This window comes from Melopsittacus undulatus, chromosome 4, assembly GCF_012275295.1.
Source record: "Melopsittacus undulatus isolate bMelUnd1 chromosome 4, bMelUnd1.mat.Z, whole genome shotgun sequence".
Classification (NCBI taxonomy): Eukaryota; Metazoa; Chordata; class Aves; order Psittaciformes; family Psittaculidae; genus Melopsittacus; species Melopsittacus undulatus.
In genome coordinates this window covers 63,450,989-63,473,271 of record NC_047530.1, presented here as the reverse complement: position 1 = coordinate 63,473,271, position 22,283 = coordinate 63,450,989, and the positions used below count along the sequence as shown (strand labels likewise).

The 22,283-nt window shown below is 36.4% G+C and overlaps 1 protein-coding gene across 1 annotated transcript in view; it reads right to left on the bottom strand.

Moving 5' to 3' along the window:
• BICC1 (BicC family RNA binding protein 1) overlaps positions 1–22,283 on the bottom strand; it is a 111,059-nt gene that overhangs the window by 52,842 nt on the left and 35,934 nt on the right. Inside the window, exon 3 of the mRNA XM_005153651.3 lies at positions 6,490–6,559. Within this exon, the coding sequence (XP_005153708.2) occupies positions 6,490–6,559 (70 nt within the window). The remainder of the gene's footprint in view (positions 1–6,489; positions 6,560–22,283) is intronic.

Below are 22,283 nucleotides of genomic sequence, written 5' to 3'. Positions count from 1 at the left end.
GCATTACATATCTAAACTACAAATCTTCAGTCTTGGAGATGCGAAACTGCTGGAAACACTCTACAGCTTTCAACTCAAGGAGTTACATGACAAAGGAGTAAAACTAAGCTATTAGGTAATTTTTAGTTACTTTTTTTTTACTTGTTTGCTTGCTTGTTTGACTAAACTCAGACTTGGCCAGTTTCTTGGGGAAAATTTCAGATGATACAACTGTGCTTTGCAGACATGCCAACCCCTGAAGTACACCAAGCCACCTGGTATGTAAAAAAAGATGAAATATTCAACTTGAGTTTGGTAGCATATACTGAAATCCTTTTAGTATTCCAGCAATCCCAGCAATAATTAAAAGCAGAGAAATCTATTAATTTCCCTAAACTTTGCACTTCTTGATATTCACCAAATATCAAAGTAATGAGAATCTCATTAAGTGAAGGTTCAAGACCATTTTATTCCACACAGACACTTTTCATTGCAGGACCTGTAGACACACTGGAGGAGTTCATGGTACTGTTTTAAAGCTCACGTAACTTCTACAGAATGCTGCTGCACAGAATTATTAGCTCTCTTATTTTCCCTGACATTTTATTATCAATTATTGGGTTTGAACATAACCGTTGACAATGTCTCATTCGTATTCATTAATACATTGGAACAAACAAAATGAAGTGTTATCCATAGGGTTTTTTTTGCCATGAAATTTTTACATGGGTAAAGCGGTCTCTCCTTTGTACAAGTGTGGGATTCTGCTCAATTCCAAGACTGAAAGCAATATTGCATAACATGGATGCTTTCATGTTTTAAGAAATGATGTAATCTCTCTATGGAACACATGTTTAAATTTTGAAGTGATGCACATGGGACAAAAATTGACAAGTACAGTGCTGAACTGCTCTTAAGTTAACCAGTTCATATATGGTATGTCACTAAGGTTCAGCATCGAAATAAGTTTTCATTCTTTTTTAAAGGTTTGGTTGACAAACTGAATTAGGAACATTAACTATTTCTAAAAAATAAAATTAACCGAAAATCAAAAACTCAGATTGAAGATTTATCAGAAAACCTATGACAAAAGAATAAATAGCCTAGCAATTGTATTCACAGACATTCAAAGGCTGCGCAGCCTGACACCCCATCTTCTCTCCTTCCCTTCTTCCTCTCAATATGTAAACTTCATCTTTTATTACAATGTTGGGAAACAATTCAAAGTTGACTTAAAGGTATGAAGAAACATACAGAGACTACATTTTTAGCTTACTCTTGATATTTACGGCAGTAACGCATGCAAGTTTGGCCTTAAGTTCACCACAGTGACATTTCTGTTTTAACGAAAAAATCCCTAGTTACTATCATACTGCCTCTCAGAATGTGCAAAGCTCTTCCCTTGTGTTTAATGAACGTTTATATAATTATTTCACTAATTTGATTAAAATCTCTCATAAATTTGCCTCAATTATGGCATTACAGTTCCCAACTATTTTTTTAGTCTCAGCAGCTTAAGATGCGAAGAAGAAAATACTGCACTCTGCTTGCAAGATGGCTTGCAAAAGACAAATTCTACAGAAGAAGTGTGAAACCAAAATGCCAAGCAATGAATGCCAGCAGTGTCCATTGCTATTTATTACTGCCTTTCTTCTAAACCCTTCAATGCCAGTATGTTTCCTCCCATCCTGTCATTCCCCTTAGATATGAATTTGACATGCTATGTACTTGACTTGCCTTTGAGAAATGCAAATACAGAATAACATCAATTATTTTAATAGCAATCTAGTTTAGATTTAAAGGTTACTGAAGCTTGAGGTTTTACATAGAAGATAACAGAATAAAATCAGGTGAGAAAAAAATATGCGAAAGAACATGGACTGTATTTTTTCTTAACCACCTTAAAATGCACCAGTAACTACAAAACAAGGGGGGCAGGAAGAGGAGGAAACAAAAACCCAATAAAGCCCAGAACCAGCAACTGAAAGAACAGGTAAGTGAAAAAAAAAAAAAGCAGCCTAGGAAAGACAGATGAGAAACAAGTGGGCAACTTCAACAGATAACACATATCATAGATCAAAAAGAGCTGGGGACTGTAATCTAGAGAAAGCAAAAGTAACATGAAAAAGTGGGAAAAAACACCTAGAAAAAAGAGCAACAGAAGTGCAGTAGAAGCAGGGGGTTTTGGTTTTTTTGGGTGTTTATTCTTATGCTGCTTATTATGCAAATGCTATCTCAAGGTTGTCTGCATTCTGAGCACATGCGTATTCCCCAACTTCTTTATGGCTGTTGAAATACAAAGACACACACACCTGTATTGAAGGAGGGGATGGAAGGTGTAAAAGAAGGATAAAGAATAAGGAATAGACAAAATAAACTCTCATATATCCATTTTCTAAGCTTCCTAAAGAGCACATTTGATTACCCTCAAGAGCTACTGCTGCCAAATAACATGATATTCACCCGCTCCCAATGCATTAAGCACTATATATTCATACAACCATATGGTGAAGCAGACTGAGGATAAAGTTTGGGTTAAACCAGCTAGCAAGTGCACAAAAATCCCCCCTTCTACAGTAAAAATTAACTATAATTAATTTTAAGCCACCCTGGTTCCCTATGCAACAATATAAGCAGCAGTAATAGCACAGCAGAAGGGGCTGGACAACAAGAGGAGAGCAGGACAGGTCAGTATTTTGGCAAAGGAGTGGGGGGAAAAAAACCCCAACACATTAGCTTATGCCTGCTTTGAAAGTGTTTGTGGAACTGTAGCATCTGACCATTTAGGATTTGGCAATCTAATCTAAACTTTAATACTGCTGAATATACATCTTTTAAGGACAATTAATAGCATTCCTAAGGAACAGTAACCCTAACATAATGAAAGAGTATGTTGAGAGCAAAAGGGGAACACGTAGAAAAGTTAGTGTCTCTGAGTCTGATCATTACTTCCCTAGACCACAGATCTGAGATCTCCAGAAATGAGGTTTTGTTATGCCCTGAACCCTTCAGCACCCGTGCAAATAGGGCAGACCATGCCAGTGCCAATTGTTTCATTAAGACTGGACAGGAATCAGTCATTACAGAAGTGCTTTAAATCATTTCACTTCTCTCTCTGAAGCCTTAATGTTACAGGATCTCTTCGTTAACCTGAACAAATGGCTTGCTTAAAGATGCTACTGGAAGATTTATATTTGTTTGTGCATTTTCTAAACACGTCTTTCAAAATACTTTAACCCTCATCACCCCTCATTGCTAGAGCAAGACGGCAGCATCTGGTGTTCATTAAAGCCAGGAAATTCCTGGTTTGCTCTTTATGAAACTGTTGAGAGTTGATAATTGATTTTTTAATTCTAGCCTTTGCAAAAAGCTGTTTTATAAATTTCATATTTAACAAATTTTAGTCAGCAATTTCTTTTAAATTCTGCGTATGCTAAACCCAGACATCAGTCTTCTGCAATTCAAAAAACTTCAGAAACTATTTATCAAATCTGAGTTGATGAATTACCATGATGACACTTAACATGTAGTATTTCACAGGCATCAATTTAAAAGTTGTAGTCTATATAACTTGGGAAAAAAATCCACCTGATTTAGCAACTTAAAGAAGGCCTACCAGAAAGCTGGAAAAGTACTTTCTCCAAGGCCATGAAGTGAAAGGATAAGGGGAACTGAAAGAGGGCAGATTTAGGTTGGATAAGGCTTTGAGCAACCTGGTCTAGTGGAAGGTGTTCCTGCCCATGGCAGGGGGGTTGGAACTAAGATATTTCAGGTCTCTTCCAACCCAAACCATTCTATGATTCTGTGAACTTGCAGGTCACTTATTCTCAGTGCTTCAGCTTCACAGTAAGGATTTTTCTCCCCCCCCCCAAAAAAAAAAATATAAGAAGATTCTAGGTCTTGAACAGAATGTAAGGTTCAGCAAGGATCTGAAGATTATTATGCACACCTTGTCTGTAAATTTCAATACCTATGAGTTAGAATTAGAAAGAAAATACCTGCTCTGTCTTGATTTAGTATCAAAGATCTTAAAACCAATTTTTGAGCACTAAGAACACTACATTAGGCCTTAGATATTTGATAACAGACTGAGCAACATGACAGAAACACTACAGCTAGAGATGTCTTCCTAATTATTTTTTACCCCTTGTGTTTTGGGAGGGAGCTCTGAATGACAAAAGGCCACAACATACATCCACAGAATGCAAAGCTACTGAAACTGGCAAATCATACTGGAAAGATATGTCAAATCTAGTATCACATGATTGCAATAGGGTACAGTGTATGGTTGGGGCATAAGACTGTCCATCTGTAACTGCTTCTCCCTCACTGAATGAGTGCTTATCAGGCACTCTGCTCCCAGCCAACAGGATGGGGAAAGATAGCATGTTCTAAGTTCAGGTCCCCAGACAGCTAGCTAATTATCTGTTGCAGACTCTCATCTTAATCACAATATGTCATTAAGGGAAGCTACAGTATGTTAAACACTTTAGAGTATTTTCCCTATATAAACATCTGCTGTAGCTGAAAATGGGAAGTTGGAGAAATGCAAACAATTGATACCACATGTAAACGGAATTATAAACTACACGTGGTTTCTCAAGAAATGGGAACCTCTAAGTTAAGAGGTTCTTTGTACACATACTGTAATTTACTATCTATCTTAGGTGTATACAAGTTCCTAAAGCAAAGCTAGCCAGACAGTAAAAGCCTTAATTCTAGATGTATTCTGCTGTCCACAGGCATTTCAAACATTCTCTTAAAAGTATAGTACATTGCTAAAATGCCTAGTTTGCAGCCAACCATTATTTAAAGTTTCTTTTGGCATAAAGAGTTTCCAAGATAGTAATTCCCACTGCAGATGCACTTAGTGTGCCCAGCTGTATTGTGTTCTATTCCCTCAATTTTGAGTTTTATTATCAGCTCATAATTTTCAGCTGGTTTATTTCCCCAGTACTCAAAGTCATTACATATACTGATAAAGCTTCACCACAAATCTAACATTATATTCTTTTTGAAATCACTAATAAAGAGGTTAAATTAATCTATACATAAAGATGCATCCCTAAGTACCAATCCAGAATACCAACCAGTCACCTTTCTTAGCTCTCTGTTCATGGCCTTTCATCCATACTTTTCATCTTCAGAACTAGGCTCATTTAAATTTGACCTAAATATAGGTACCAATTTATTTTTTCCTCTAATCCCCTCAAAAGAAAAAAACAGCTCCTACCTCAATTTCCCAAGAAGCTTTAAATATATATCAATTCACAGCACCTCAGGCAAAAAGCATGTAAAACACTACAGGTAGAGCACAGCTCTGCACAGAGACCTTGTCACTCCCATATTTAATACTCCTGTATTTTACTAATACATATGAATATACACATACAACTACTTACACATTTTTCCAGTCTGAATTCCTTACCCATTTCTCCCCCTCAAGTGAGATTTTTTTCCATGCAAGTGGGGACAAAAATAAGTCAGTTTGTACTTCAATACCACATGGAGAAGTACCTCAAAGAATGAATATCACTTCACACCATAAAAATGTTATTAATCCTGCACCTTTCTAAAGGGATTATTTCTCTTCCCATGAGACCTTCTTCATTTACAAAGGTTGTTCATCCACATCTTCACCTATGTATTCTAAATATTATGTACAGAGAAATTATTAAACTCCACTTGCTTAGTTTTTAATGTGTATCAGCCTGAACATAAATACATGCAATGTTAAAAATCCCTCCCAATTTAATTTTTCCTGCAGAAGAGAAATTAACTATTAGTTTAATTCAGTCACAGTTATGATTCTTTAAGAAAAGAACTAAAAGGCTTATTTAAAAAGAGATACTCCAGACTGTATACTTGGTTAACATTAATAGGCTGTACTTCCAAAGAAGCATGATTTTAAAAATCCCCCATAATACTGTCTATTCCTAAGAAATAGGTCTATTTGTATTTCTTAAAGGAACCAAAAAAGCATGCAGACTGTCTCTGTCAGAGACAGGATGAGTATGTATTGTTCTAACTGAGCTTGACCAACACCCATCTTTGTACTCTCTATATAGTACTTTGCACTATATGTAAAAACCCCACAGAACTAACCTACAATGTTATCAGGAAGACTAACTTCTGAAAGCTGCAAAATAAATTGTTCAGATTAGATGTATCATTATACAGAAGAAAACACACATGCTAAAAGACAGTAAGTAGAATAGTATTGATAATAAAGTACTTGTAGAAGTACAAGCTACTTACATTGGGTTTGTATGTCAAATACCTACATAAAGCTGAGAGAACATTAACAAGAAATACTTATACATGCAATAGACTGAAATGAAAATATTTCATGTGCCTACTATTTATAAGGTGAATCTAAAGAGAATTGTTTATTCCCTGGTTTTATTACAACCACTGTCACCCCATTTAAAAAGAACAACCAAACAAAACCCCAAAAATCAAACAAAAATACCCAAAACCAAACCCAAAATGCAACAAAAAACAAAATACCTTTCTTTGATTTTGCTCCAATCTTCAACTTTGATGGCCAAGCAATCTGTGTATTTGTTTCTTCCATAATCTGGTAAAAAGAACACATATATGAATAATTACGTTTTTATTGTTATCCTATTAAGTCAACAGGTCATTTTTGGAAAAGATTATGTTTACCATTTTAAAATGTTGACTGTTATTAATTAAAAATAGCAAAAGTCATTAACTACTTTTGTCTCTAAATTGGAGAGACATCAATTTGATAGGTGGACCACTCAGTGGATAAAGAACTGGCTGGATGGTCGCATGCAAAGAGTTGTGGTCAATGGCTCAATGTCCATCTGGAGACCAGTAACGAGTGGTGTCCCTCAGGGATCGGTGTTGGGACCGGTCTTGTTCAACGTGTCAGTGACATGTACAGTGGGATTGACTGCACCCTCAGCAAGTTTGCCAATGACACCAAGCTGTGTGGTTCTGTTGATACACTGGAGGGAAGGAATGCCATCCAGAGGGACCTTGACAAGCTTTTAGGGTGGGCTGATGCCAACCCCATGAAGTTTAACCATGACAAGTGCAAGGTCCTACAGCTGGGTCAGAGCAATCCCAGGCACAGCTACAGGTTGGGCAGAGAAGAGATTCAGAGCAGCTCTGTGGAGAAGGACTTGGGGGTGTTGGTTGATTAGAAAATGAACATGGTTGATTTTCATGAACATGAGCTGGCTTCAGTGTGCACTTGCAGCCCAGAAAGCCAACCGTATCCTGGGCTGCATCAAAAGGAGCTTGACCAGCAGGTAGAAGGAGGTGATCCTGTCCCTCTACTCTGCTCTCATGAGACCTCACTTGGAGTATTGTGTGCAGTTCTGGTGTCCTCAACATAAAAAGGACATGGAACTGTTGGAACAAGTCCAGAGGAGGGTCACAAGGATGATCAGGGGACTGGAGCACCTCCCATATGAAGACAGGCTGAGAAAGTTGGGGCTGTTCAGCCTAGAAAAGTCTGTGTGAAGATCTGTACATTTTTAGGAGGAGCCTGACTCAGCTTATCTTCTAACCAGCTGTAGGGTAGCTGAAGACTGCTACTGGATGACTTTTACCTCAGCCTCTCCATGCTGAATAGGCCCTGCTCTCAGTTTCTTTTTGTACATCAGTTACTTCAGGCCCTTGATCAACCTGGCAATCATCCACCGGAGTCACTCTCATGTGTCAGGATCTTTCCTGTGCTGAGTGGGACACAACTGGACAAAAGTACTCCATATTCAGCCTCACAATAAGAGAGCAGACAGGAGCAGCAATGTCTGGGTCATACTATTTTAGATAGTGAATCTACATAAAAATACATAGGGTGAGTACTAGCTATTAAGGAGATTATTTAACACATATAAGAAAACAAGTAAACAAGTGGTAACTGTAAACTTAGCCTTTAAGCTAGGAGAAAAAACAAAAACCAACCAAACAACCCACCCTTAAATTGAACAAACTGAAAGAATACTTGTTTGCTGTAAGGAGGAAAAAGGTAGGAAAAGGAGAGACGGCAACTCTCAGGGTATGGTTCCTCCTATAAAGGACTATTTCTTCCACTTCCTCAGAAGGACTAAACAACATAAAAAGTGCATTCTTTGATTGCTGGTACAAGTGAGAATTACCATACAAAACCGCAGACACTACCCAAAAAGGTCACCTCAACAGAACTGGGGAGGGGGTTAAGCAAAGCAGTACATTATAATACCCCTAATCATCTGCAACAAACATAAGCAATAACATACTACATAATGATATGAAATATATATATAAATTATATAATTATATATATATAAAAATATAATTAGCAAAGCCACTTCCATGAAGAAAATGAATGTATTAAGAAAACAGTTACAGTAGTTACAGTACCAGCAAGTTTACCATAATAGTACAATTCAGATCTAAGGCAGACTTCTCTAACACTTCTTAATTCTTATCTTCTGTAGCCAAATTCCTAGGACATCACAATACCTGCCAGATTACCACACCACGTGGAAAAACTTAAAGTGTCAGCCAGGCTTCATGATACTGTATTTCTGGTTTCAGCAACTATTGGGTAATAAGTTACAGCTGAAATAAGACATTTCCAGAAGGGTGAAATTCTATCAGTAACATATACATACTTTTACAATTTTCAAATCCAGATGTGAAGAAAAAAGTCTGCTTAAAAGAATTCACTTGTGTCTGATAGAGGTCTTTGGGCCAAGACTGGTTGCGCAACAGGCAACGAAATACACAGAAAATAGGAAGGCATTAGCTAAAAGAAGAGAGATGCTAAAACAAAGAAAGGTGCAGGTCTGAGATTAAGATCCAGTATGAAAGGAAATACAAGACAAGAGACAAAAGAGGACTGAACAAATGTCATTCAAGACAAGTATTACATCCCATCAGTCTTTTACTTCTCAATACTAGAGTCTTCTGTCTTAAAGACACTAAGCCCTTCACATTTCTCATGCTAAACCTAACCAAAACTTCAGAGATTCACACATTCTGTGGACATATGATAAAAATATATATGAGGATCTTCAAAGGAAAAGTAGTCTAAACTGCCAGCCACTGAAATTTGGTCACCTAATATCCTTAAGCTCTTCTCAGAGCCGCATTAATGATTAGAGAAAAAAAACCCAACTCAGTTTGGTCGCTACAAAGAGAAGTTTATCTCCTGTCTTAGATAGTCAGGAAGACAAAAAAAGTCTGGATGCACTTACATGAAATGCATTTACTGAAATACAAAAATGTTAACAGTATGCGCTGGGGGTTGGACTAGATGATCTCCAGAAGTCCCTTCCAACCCTAACAATTCCATGATTCTGTGAACTCCAGGGAGTAAACTTGTGGATAAATTCCAAGCTGATTGTAATAACCATCTTGTCCACAATTTTGAAAACCACATATTGTATAGGAAAATAGTAAAATAGTTTTTTGCTACAGCCCTTTTTTTCTCCACCAATGAAAATAATTTATCTTGCCTGTAACACAATCTGAGAATTTTAAGAGCCCAAAAAGGTTTCAAGGGGAAGTAAATTCTGGTTTTATTTTTGAGAAATCAGGGCTTTCACAGGAACTCTTAAGAAGAGTTTCAACTATGTTGTTTATTTTTTAAGCTATTTATTTATGTATTTTCTGTAACAGAGGGAGTATCACAAAACTCAGGAAAACAAGAATTTTTTACTGTAGCTGTTAAACTTGAAGGAAAAGGTGATGTTGAAAACTGCATGACAACCTCTGCATAGAGCAGATCACTGCTGCATCAACTTTTAGTTCTGTTTTACCATTCTAACCCAGGCAGTTTTAAGTGCCAGGATTTTTATTTTTTCCCCAAAACCAGATTTGGAATCATTCCATAAGAACTTCAACTGCATGTTGCAATGGAACAATTTCATTAGTGAAAACTTAGTGTTAGGCCACATACCCTGAAAACAGAAGTGCTGCTCTCAAATGAGCAAAATGGAATACAGAACTCACTTTATAGGTAATACAGATATAACACACATTTAATTGCATTAATACTTCAGTTATAAAACATTTTGAGTAAATTCATATGACTGAATCAGAGTTCATGATCTCTGTGCAAGCACCTCTACTTAGGCTTCCCTTCTTTTCATATAGAGTGATGGGGTTTATACTAATCAGTACTCACCTTGAGGGATCAACTGACCAAAATTAGTAGGCATATTTGACAGCAAGACTTAATCCCATCGTAAATCATCTCATTCTTCTTCTCAAAATGAGGGAAACACTAAGAAAAGGGCTATTTACAACTTCCCTTCCTCTTCTTTCCCCAACAGAAACTGTAGTGTTCATGCAGCCAAAACATGTAAGCTATTCTCAGTGGAGAACGTAGAGATGGTGACACAAGATACTGGAAGATACCAACAAAACAAATAAGACTGTGCCCTGACCCCCCAAAAACTGGCTCAAGTTGCAAATCATTGGGCCTTCAAGAAGAAAACACAAAAAACATCCAGCAGCTGGAAGAAAAGCTTTTGGCTTCCTTGTATTCCAGCTTGAAAATAAATTGTAGTTCAAGCACTTTGGGGAGTTTTTATATTAAGACAGTAAGGTATTATTTTTACATACATTGTAATTTCTGTTTAGATGATTTTGGATGGAAATAAGAATATCTTGAATTCAAAAAAACAACCAATGAAAATTCCCTAAAAACCCATGAGCATTTCAGAATTCAAAGAAAGTGTTTTACATGCAATAGGTAAAAAAAGAGCAACATACCAAACAAACCTTTCTCCATTTAAAACAAGCACTTTAAAGTATTATTACTTATAGTTAGTGTTCTTATCTATTTCTGATCTTTCCACCTTTGGGATTCATGCATCTTGGCTGTTTCTGCCTCAGTTCTTATTCACAGTGAAAAGAATAATGGGAGAGGAACCTGCATCACCAGTATGTTTCTAGAATTAATCTTCACAACTTCAGCTCAACAAGAAGCTCATTCCACCTGAATAACAAAATAACTGTTAGAAAAAGACAACTTTCTATTTGACCAGTGGAAAACCTCTTTCTTTCAGTGTGGAGAATTAGCTTCCTCAGTTTCACCTTAATACAACAGAGCACACATATATCACTTCAATATGCAGAGTACCAAGAAAACAAGTACAGATATTAAGAAAAAAATCATTAACACATTTAAATGATATTAAATGATATTTTTAGGTAAGATTTTTTTTTAAGATGACACAATAGTAAGGTTCTGTAGGTACCCTGAATTTTTCATGCTACTAAAACCCCTAGAAAATAATGAAATTGTATGCCCACTAGTGGTTTTTATTTATCTGTCCATATCCTATTTTGAACAGCTGAGGTTTTGTCTCCAAAGAGATTTCCTAGGCTTTCATCTGTGCAGGTTAAGTTACAAAAAAGAAACACCTAGCCTTAGATCAACATCAACAATGGGACTAGACACTTAAACATCTGCAGTACAGCAATGGTACCTTATTTTCAGCTATCAAACAATGTAAATCCTCAGAAAGCACCTAACTCCTTTGCCAACTCTGGAATATTTTAGAGACTATGCTCCGTTTCTTGTATGAAAACTGTAAATCCTGTCCATGACCCTGGTGACAAACACTAAGAAATGAATATTGTGCAAGAAGTATTTTAGCAGACCAGCTGGGTAAACTACACACATGAAAATTAAGGTGAATACATACAGGTGTTCATATCTATGAAAATAAAAATCATTACTATCTCTAAGGCAGCATAAGAGAGGTGGATGAGAAGCAGGGGAGGCAACCAAGCAGTACTTCTAACTTAATTTAGCAGTCTAAAAGCAATGCAGTTTGCTGTGAGATACTGGGGGCAGTTAAGGAGGTTAAGTGACAAAGCAAAAGAGGATACTACAGAAAAAATACACTATATCCTTACAGATTTCTTTTTCTTTTTTATTCAGAAGCTGCCCATGTTTGCAGACCAAAACCAAACTCTTTTTGTCATTTTCAACCCTACCTTTACACACCTCAGGTTATTTCTTAGAATAACCTTCCAGCAAGGCAAAGACATATAACCAAGAAGAAATTTTTCCAAACAGTATCAAGTTAAAAATTCAAAAGAAGTTTGATGCAATGCTAATGTAACAAGATAAGGGAAAAAAAGTGAATGGGGAAAGAGGGATAAGTACCGTAAATGGGACAAATAAAACATTGAAGTGAGAGACAAAATATAGATGGCTAAGTTACATCAGTAGCTCTCCCTCCCCTCAAACTGTTGCAAGGATGAAGCTCCCCATCGAGCAGATATTGGGGAGTGACTGGAAATGCAGGATAGACACTGTTCAGTTATACTTTGTAAGCATACCTTGGAGCAGTCAGTATTAGGGCACATCTTCTAGAGAACTATTTTCGACAACGTGACCATCTGGAACTTCCAAACCAATTGCATCTGTATGTTCCAGATGGCTCCTAATCTCCATTTTAACATAGCATCATGACATGAGGACTATAAAGGGTCTGGAGCCAGAAACAACCGCCAACATGTATTACTAAGAAACAAGCATTTCCCAGTGTAACTGCGTACAATTAAAAAATGCTGCAGAGGAGGAATTTCCATATCTGATGAGGACATGGAAGGAGAGGAAGGATTAGTGAAAGTATTATTGATATAAAGGTCATAATAATAGAAATTCTACAATTACATGTTCATAAATTTGTTTTGAAGTTGAATCTACATCAGATTAAAGAAAACCCAGCAATTCTTTATTAATCACCATAGCTTGCTATGTTTATGGAGAATAACTCTTCTCCAAGAAATACTTCATACATTGCTGCTGAAGGGAAGGTGACTGACTGATGTCACTACATCACTATATCTATCCCCATTTTCAGTGGGACTATTTCCTATCCAAATCTTCAAGAAAATTTGTTCCATCAGTTTTACAGATGACAACGACAAAAGATGTGCAAGACAGCAGAGAAAATAGAATATGAGAATATCAATAGTAAATGGCTTTTTAAAATGTGACTAATGTATTTTTCCATAAACATGGAGTATTAATGGGAAGATAGTCTCACTATCATAAAAACTAACAATCTTTTGCAGGTCCAAAAGAGTAAAGAAGCATTTGCTGTTGTAGGGGTGGAGAGGAAGCCAAGCATTATGTTGATATCCTACTATGCTCTGCAAGCAGAAAGATTCCTGCCATCACTCACCCTGATTTCTCCCATCAGAAATAATTCCTGAACCCTACCACATATCTTTTTGCTTTCTACAGGTACATTTTAATTGCTTAATTATTCACAGGAGCACACTGTTCAGAGAATAAAACAGAAAATACTTAAACAGTGAGGTTAAATCACAATGCTGGTTGAATAACCTTCAAGATGACATAAAACTTTTATGGTTATGTATCATTTTGAATAATGAAGTAAGCTCAAAAAACTAAGGCTGTAAAACATAAGGTGTTTTTTTAAGCATCAAAACCACACCAAAGCCAGTTTTCTCACAAAAAGGAGACAAAAACACAGTAGAATGTTACATTATGTCATCCATCATTCTCCTACAGAATTTTAAACACTTGTTTTTCCAAGTATTACCTAAATTATTCTTCAGAATACAAAATTCAGAAGGTAATCGCAGTTGCCATTAGAAATATCTGAATGATCTGATCACATCTTACTATAAGATCACCATTAACACCTAGGATCATCTTAAATAAAGAGTAAAGTTGTTTAATATTGAACTGACATGTAATACTATCTTAATCTGTAAAATTATATGTTGGTAGACAAATCTTCATTTTAAGACAAATACAGATCCTCACACCATCATTTACAAACACACAGAAGCTGCATTTCCTAACACTTTCTGCTAAAATGTCTGTTTTTCATAAATCAAGTGCTCCAACTGCTTTAACTCAATAAAGTAGCCACAAGAAGTGAAAAGGCAACTGAACTACTGTTTCTAAATCCAACTGAATATGAAAAGCACAAACTTGTATTCTGAACACAGCTTTAAGAACCATAATGAAAACTAGAACTGTGCGTAAAATATTTGGAAGTTTGGAGTTCCACTTGAACAACAATTTTATCCTAAATTTGACAACAAAACGTTTTTCTAAGAAGACAAACATCTCAACATAAGGACAGTCACAGTTTTCATGCCAAATCTGCTTGTAATTAACAAGGCAAGAGTACCAGGGCAAAAGGACGTTATCCAGTTATCTAACTAACAAAAAGAGTCAAAACTCAGTACTGCAGATTTCATTCATCCAAATGAGCATTTTGTTTTGGAAAATGAAACCATTACATGTACAATCTAATTCAATATTAACCAAATGGGGACATGTGACAAGCTTAAAACCAGTCTTCAGAATGCCTTGTAACACAAAACCAAAAACAGTTTCTGAATACTCTGCCATTCTCTGAATATTTTGTTTCAGAAAGTGCTCATCTTTTATCTTCTGCATTCAGAACAATTGATTAATGTGACTCCCTCAATATGTAGGAACCCCAAGACAAGAACAACAAAATTACGTGTAAGCAGAAGACCTGAGCTGGAAAGTCACAGTAGACAAAATTCTGCATGAACTAATACTTCTCCTAATGAAGAAGTGGTGAAGATGCAGTATCTGAGAGGATGACTAATCCCAAACATGAATTTTGGCAGCAACAACAGAGCAATGGGTGTAGCTAGAACCAGAATAAGTATTATATTTAATGGTTTGTTGTTTTGGGGGGGTTGGGGAAGAAGAGAAAGCAGGAGAAGAACAAGGATGGAAAGGAAGATGAAGACAAAAAGGAATTGTGTAAAGTTACCCAGGAACTGACAGCATGAATTCAACCTCTAGAACTAGTGGGACCCTAGTAAGCGCTTGAGATGCCAAAGCCAAACACATCAATGATACAGTGTCAAGGCCTATTTGGTTTGGTGTGAAAATACAGAGCATATAAGAAGTTAAAAGAAAGGAGATGACAAAATGTAGCCCAAAACTAAGTGCAAATATATAGCTTTTTCACAAGTCTGGCCTACATTTTGGGTATACCAAGGTATTCCTTTCCCAAGCCCTGTTGTGTTTCCTCTCCTCTCAAGTTTCCTCACCCCTCAAGTGGTCTACATATGTAATTCAGAACTAGAATTTACTGTTTCTAATACAACCAGTACTCTTAGAAGACAGTACATTGTGTGTGACTCCACAGTATTAATGCAACCTTTCCGCAGGTAATGGCAAGGTGCTATTTCTGTGTGGGAGCAGCAACAGCAAATGTCCCTGAGGCACCCACACATTCCAGACTAAAACACCATTTAGAGTTTGCAGTTTGTGCTCCCTGAGTGGCAGATAAACTATCTCCTGTGCAGAGTGGTGGCACAGGGAGAACTGTAATACACAGTGAATAGTTTAAAAGTTTGCAAGTAAGCCTAGAAGGGAAAAGAACATGTGCATGCAAGCACACATGCTGCATCTTTTCTTAACCTTCACTTTACCTGAAATTAACTGGAAAAGATAATTTTTAAAACAATGGTCTTAAGTAAGCAGGTATTTTAGTATTGCTGCTGTGTCCAAAAACTGCACTAAGTGAAAGATGGCATTTATATAACTGTACTTTATTTATATATACAGCAAATACAGTTGAGAGCTATCAAATGCCCTTAACTATGGAGAAACATCGAAGTCCTCCTTTTATTTGACTTGAAAGTTTCCTCAATGGAAGTATTAATTGAAAGGTCACAGGTACTCTCATTTTAAATAAATGACTGAAAGGATACCAAAAGGTGTGAAGGTATTATCTACACATGCAAGAAAACACGTTATAAATCTCTGTGTGCAGAATAAATTAATTCCACACAGGAGGAACCTGAAGAAAAGAAATTACTTAACAATGAAGCCCCCACAGCACATCATTAGAAACACCAGTATGCAGAAAGCTTCTCTCTAAACTAGAAGCAGCAAGTCTCCTCCCTACACATCAGGAACCCACTGTATTGTTAATTTTGTACCCTTCACATACTTATCTCCACTTTCTTCATTTTCTTTTTTCCCCCAGAGGTAAAGAGTACAAGCATTTCTAAACACAAAAAGCCAAAACAAAACCAAACCCCACAAACACTCTGCTATTTTGAGAAGATTGAGCTTTCAGAGTGGTGATTCGGAGAAATTTGTGATTTTCTGTTCCCCTTGTTTCAATGGAAAGGTTTAAGCATCTTGATAGACGCCACAGTGACAAATTGCTCCTTCTCCATTGCTCTACAATGCAAGAAAACTTGCACAAAATGTTAAATATAACAAGAAGGTGTTATAAACTGGAACTTCACCACCTAAAACTCTGATTCATTTGGAACTCAGAGCAATCTCTAAGTAGTGATGCAGAGTCACTGAGAATAATTCTAGTGATAAAAATTCCCACTGTTTCTGACCGAGCAAATTATTCATAAGCAACTCATCAAGGACAATTGCCATTTTAATCTGCCTTCAGTGTGAGGCACCTACAAGAACTATGTCCATCAGAGAAAATTTTAATGTTACAGATACAAACTCTCAAGATAGTCCCAATAATAAATATATGTAACAATAGAAAAGACAACAAAGATGAAATAAAAAGAAAAAAACACAACAGCCTTGTAATTACTGCATTACGTTAACAAAATGATTCCTATACTAGGAGTGACAAATGCAGTTTCCTACAAGAATGAAGCCTTCCCACCACTTAGTTCTGCCTGAACTAAGCAAGAAGTTAAGTAAGCATTCTTGATTTACCTTTTTAGAGAAATCAGTCCAACCTAAACAGTCTCTTTCCTTCCACTGGGTGTGGTTTTGCCAAAAGGGAGACAAACCTCCCAGTCTAAGATTTCCTACAAATGTTGAGTGCCACTAACATTCTTTCAATTCCCTAATCCATACCATTCTCCCCAGGCAGTAGCTTCCTCTTCCCAGAAAGCTAGATGAGAAGAAGCTAAATTTAAATTGTAAATGTATGCCAATATTCCCATTACAGCCTAGCACAGCCAGGCATTTCAAACAAATTCAGGAAAACATACGGCCTTCATACATGTCCTTGTCATACACTATGAGCTAAACTCTACATCAAGAGGTTATTGTAATGTTAATGTAGATAATGATTTCTACCTGGAAAAAGTAGAAGGTGCAGGAGCAGTTTCTGCAGTTCAAAACTGCTCCTGTGATTGAAATAGAGACAAAACCCACCATAATGCATAATAACCATGAGCTCACTATGTGTCACTAGCGAGATAAATAGCAGTGGAAGAAACTGATAGCTGAGTGGTTGCCATCAGAAATAGGAATATAGCCTTAGGGAAACTATAATTGTAAATAGGCAGTTCGAGAGAAGTCATGGATGAAGACACATGGAAAGCACTTCAGAAGTTACTGTTGAACATGGATAATAATTAGCCTGAGACATCTTAGTCCCCAGTCAATGATTAATGTTTTATGCTTGAAAATACCCTTAGCCATTCACATGTGAAGCCCTAGCTACATGTTTCATGTTCAGAGATTAAAAAGGAAGACTGATCAGCTTTCAGCTTTGACCTAATGAGACAGAAGAAGTTGTTACATTTATTTGTATCAGTATGTATTAACTACATGTACAAAACCAGTCACCAGTCACACTGTATCAATATATTCACATACAGGATTTTGCAAGTTACAAAGTTTTCTGCAGACCAACTTAAATCTTTTTGAAAGATACAAGTGGAAATAGGATGTTGCAAAACAAGCTCTTTCACTGTCTTAGATAAGCAAACAGGACTTAAGGAAGCTTCCTTACTGCCTTTCACAACTGAGCCTCCTAAACAACCGTAATGCACATCCATTTATAATTATGGCATACAGAGGAGCAATTTAACTGAAAGTTAATTAAAGATGCAATTAGATATACCTATTTTTTTTCTCCAAATAACTGCATTTTTTGTTTTGTTTAAGGATTTTTATTTTTAACCCTCTTACTATTAGTGCTTCCAATACATACGCTGGAAACACAGTTCATTTTAAAGGACAGTTCCATCAAATATTGCTTCCAAAATGGAAGATAACTTCACTGCCTTTTAAGGTACTATTCATTTAGTAAAACACAAAGCTACAGGTGAAGCATGTTATATGGAACAACAGGAAGAAGCAATTAAGAAAACCTGCGTCTTCCTTCACATTTCTAAGCTCCTAATATTTAATGGAAGAGATTTTGGTACATATATGCAACATTTGCATCCTCATACTTCCAAGCATGATTACATCCCCTTCATGGAATAACAAAGTTTGCAGTCAAGAGAAGCACAGGTATTTAAACACACATTTTGAGTAAAGCCACTGATACCTTAGAAAAACTTAGGTACTGCGACTATGCAAATGGATATATTCCTACAAACACCATTTCTCTTTAAGTAATAAAAAGCATAATTTAAAAAAACAACAAACCCAAACAAAAACCCACAAAAAAAACCCACAAAAAAATCCACAAAAAAAACACAAAAAACCCACAAAAAAACCCAAAAAAAAACCCCAAACAACCAACAACCACAACACTGCAAAACAAACAGAAACCCCATAAAACCTAAATCTCAAACACTCAGAAACAATAAATCCCACAAGTTACAGCTGGCTGGTAGTATACTGTGCTTCTCAAATTCTGAAATGTACTCTTGAAAGCCAGGAAAGAGCAGCCAATGTGCCCTTCAGAAGTACTCAAAACACCTATGTCTAACACACACTGGATTATGCTGAAGTGAGTTTACATCTGACCTGGAGTCAAGGACTTTGGCAGAGCATCACACGTGCCCCATTTCCAATCACTACTCTCTGCACACGCAGTACTGCATTAGTGCAAGAACTCCACCTAACTTCTAATCCCACAATCTTCAACTAGCACCCCTATATTGTTGGCAGTCCCATGATAGGGTTAGATGCTTACCCTGAAAAATTTCAGAATGAAAGGTTATCAGTCTAAGTATTCAAAAGTTAAAGTCTTCATGACACAAGAACTAAAAGTAAGCAGAAATAACTTAAATTCCACTGTCTACGCAGCCAACACTCATCTGTTTAGGATTATGACTCTTCAAGGCAGAAACCCACCACCTTCTTGCATTTTATGTACGAGTGCCATGCATATCTATAGGGCTACATAAATTACATGTTCCTTGAAACAATGTCCTGGCTTTGTCTGGGAAGGGCCTTGCTTGTTTATGAGGGTTGAACCAGATGTTAAGGAACTCAATGGAAAAATTCCACCGTCAACTGAAAATGGATGCTGGCTCAAGAAGTAGTGATGGCTTCACATTATGTATTACTCTCATGGAATGAATTAGGGCAGTAATACATAAAGGAAGGTCCGCAAAGATCTTTTACATAAAGAGCATATAAGACATCAGCAAACCAATCCATGTTTATTTAAGGATTACCTGTTACTGAGCTACAGATTGGAGAGCTCTAGACAGAAAACTACCACATTATTTACTTATTTCTTGCTAAATAATTAACAGCTCCCAGGGGACTTGAAAAATCCATATTAGACAGTGTTAGGTTTTCCCAACTTTGAAGCCAAAAACAGAAATATTAGAAGGAAGTCTTTGGGTGTTTTTTTCTTTTAAGTGTTATGCTACCAAAACCAATTTTTCTGCTTTTCACTTCAATTAAAGAGCAGAAGAAGGGGTACTTCACTCGATTTTCCCTGCCATGACAGGGCAGAAATATTAGCTTAATTTGCCATTTGCAGCTAAGAAGTGGGGCTTATTCTGTAACTCCACCAGCAAGTAGAGAACATGTGCTTGTTTCTGCTGAAACACTCAGTAAAATAATGCACTTTGACATTTGTTATTATTAATTTTCAAGATATAAAAGTTGATGCAAGCAGTTCCCATCCACAGAGTATGCTTGATTATGAAAATTCAAATACTGCTTGCTCACATGTTAGAAGACTAGTAAAAGACTACTTAGCACCAAACCCTTGTATTAAACTTTCCCTTCTTCAAAAGCATGACAGATTCATTAGAGCATACTATATGTATCTTAACAATCTTGGCTGAGTTCCTGATTTTGAGCCCAAAACAGAGAACATATGAGCAATTTTTCTTTCTCCTGAGGGCAAGCTAACACAAAACTGAGTGCTGTTCCCCACTGATCAGCCACCAAGTAAGACCCAGAGGTCACTTAACTGAGCCATCTGCAAGAAGTCAGCATTGTCTTACTCCCTCCAGTACCAGCCTCCTCTCTCCTCCCTCTTGGTCTACATGTCTTGACATATGGAAGCAACTTGCTGAATCTTTGCCTTGTTACTTCCATCATTTCAAGCATTCACATGGAAACTTCTTTCACTTCACACACCCCTTTCCACAAAGTACCTTCAACACACTGAGAGTAAAGTTTGGCAAAAAAAAACTAAACATGGCATTATTTATGCAAATGACACCCTCAGACCTTGATGTGCTTCTAAAATGATGCACTTCCCCTCCACATTCCATTCAAAAGATGGCAAGCAATACCCTGAAGGCTCATTTTCAAAACTATTTTAAAAATGCATTTACTATAGCTTCAAATTCATAGTAAGTTTCTGAAAGTATCTTGCCATCTCAGTTTGCAATGTGTTTCTAATGCTACAAATCATTTTTTTTTCTTACTAGACAAACTGAAACACATGAAAAGGGTGTTCATTCTACCTCCAGAAATTCTGCCTTGCTCATTTCACATGAGAAAGGAAAAAGCTTAACTCTGATTAAAGGAAATTGCACAGACAGAGACAGTGAGTAAGCTATGAGCAACTGTCCAAAGATTTTTTTTGAACAAGAAAACTCTCAAAGAAGATAGTTTCCATCTGGTTTTATTAGCTGCAGCGTTGTGCATATGTACTCAAACTTCTGCAATACAAACTATTGAGTTGATGAGACTGTACAAAGAATGTCAAAATTAATCAGCTTTAATCTATCGCAGCATCCACCCTGTGCCTCTACACTAATTATGCACATGCATGACAATATATTAATGCTAAAATAGCCACTACATCTATTACCTATATGGATAAGTAGTATATACCCTTATTCATGTACTTGAATTTTAGTACATTTCGCTTTCCCTCTAAAATCAAAATCTTTTGCTATTACACTAGTAAGTACATAGTTGTCAGGTGCATCATACCTACAGTAAATAATCAAGTATTCAAATACACAAGTCTTTAAGTCAGTCTCACACAGAGGAAACCTTTTACCCACAGCTTCAAGAACTATAAGCAGATTTACACAAGTGTGAGAAAATGTTGTTGTAAAATAAATGATGCATAGAATGAAGTGGCTTATACACTACTGTGGCTTCGCATTGTTTCAGCAAGTAAAAAACTCAATGCATTTTCATAAAATCTTAAGGAAGAATTATTAACACATTCTTCTCAGTACACACCAATATTAGACAGTGGAACAAGCATCATGTTCAGAAAAACAACTTATTGCTACTCAAAAGCAACATAATCTGAAGACTTTTACACTATACATTATAAATATATATAAAAATAATAAATACAAATTAACATAAAATATATTAAAAATATATTAAAAAATAGACATTTCAGCAAAATACGTACTCCTCCCCACCAGTCTTCATCAAAGCAACTGATAACCATGTGCAGGCCAAAGTATTTCACATCTAAAGAGAGACCTTCCTGAAGTACCACTTACAAATATGAAGAAAACATGGAAAAAAAACTTATTTAATGCTTAACCAATCAAAAAGGAGTTTCAAGACATTTTAGTTTACAGCACAAACATTTGTGATGACTTCTCTACAGGCAAGACAGACAAAGCATTTAACCATTTTTATTAACATATTGTATGCAGATCTTCATTCATATAACTTGTGAATAATATTTTACACACTCTCCTTGAAGAGAAAAAACCACCCCACAACAGAACAACCCATGTTGCTTTGTAAAACTAATGTTGAAGTCATTGCTCTTGACGGTGCTTCTGTTTGTGGCTTAGCTGCTGCAGGACTATTTTTTCCAGTCCTTCCATGCCTCTTTGTAACCACAAACTTTATTGAATCACTGTGTGGATCGTCCATTTCTCTCTTAAAAGGCCTCTGCATTTCTCAACCAAATATTTGTGATTTCAACAACATCACAATAAGTTTCATGCCAGTTTTTCAGTAACAGGACGTAGTGTTTATACATATAAAAACCTCAAGACCATCTATTCTTTTGGATGAACCCCCGCTATTAAGAAAAAATAACTTTCATAACATACATTTTGACATTTCAGTTAAAGAATTAAGTTATTGTGCATACATGACATCAGCATACACCAGAGAACATGTCTTATCCCATTCCATGCACAGCTGATGGCTAGTAGAC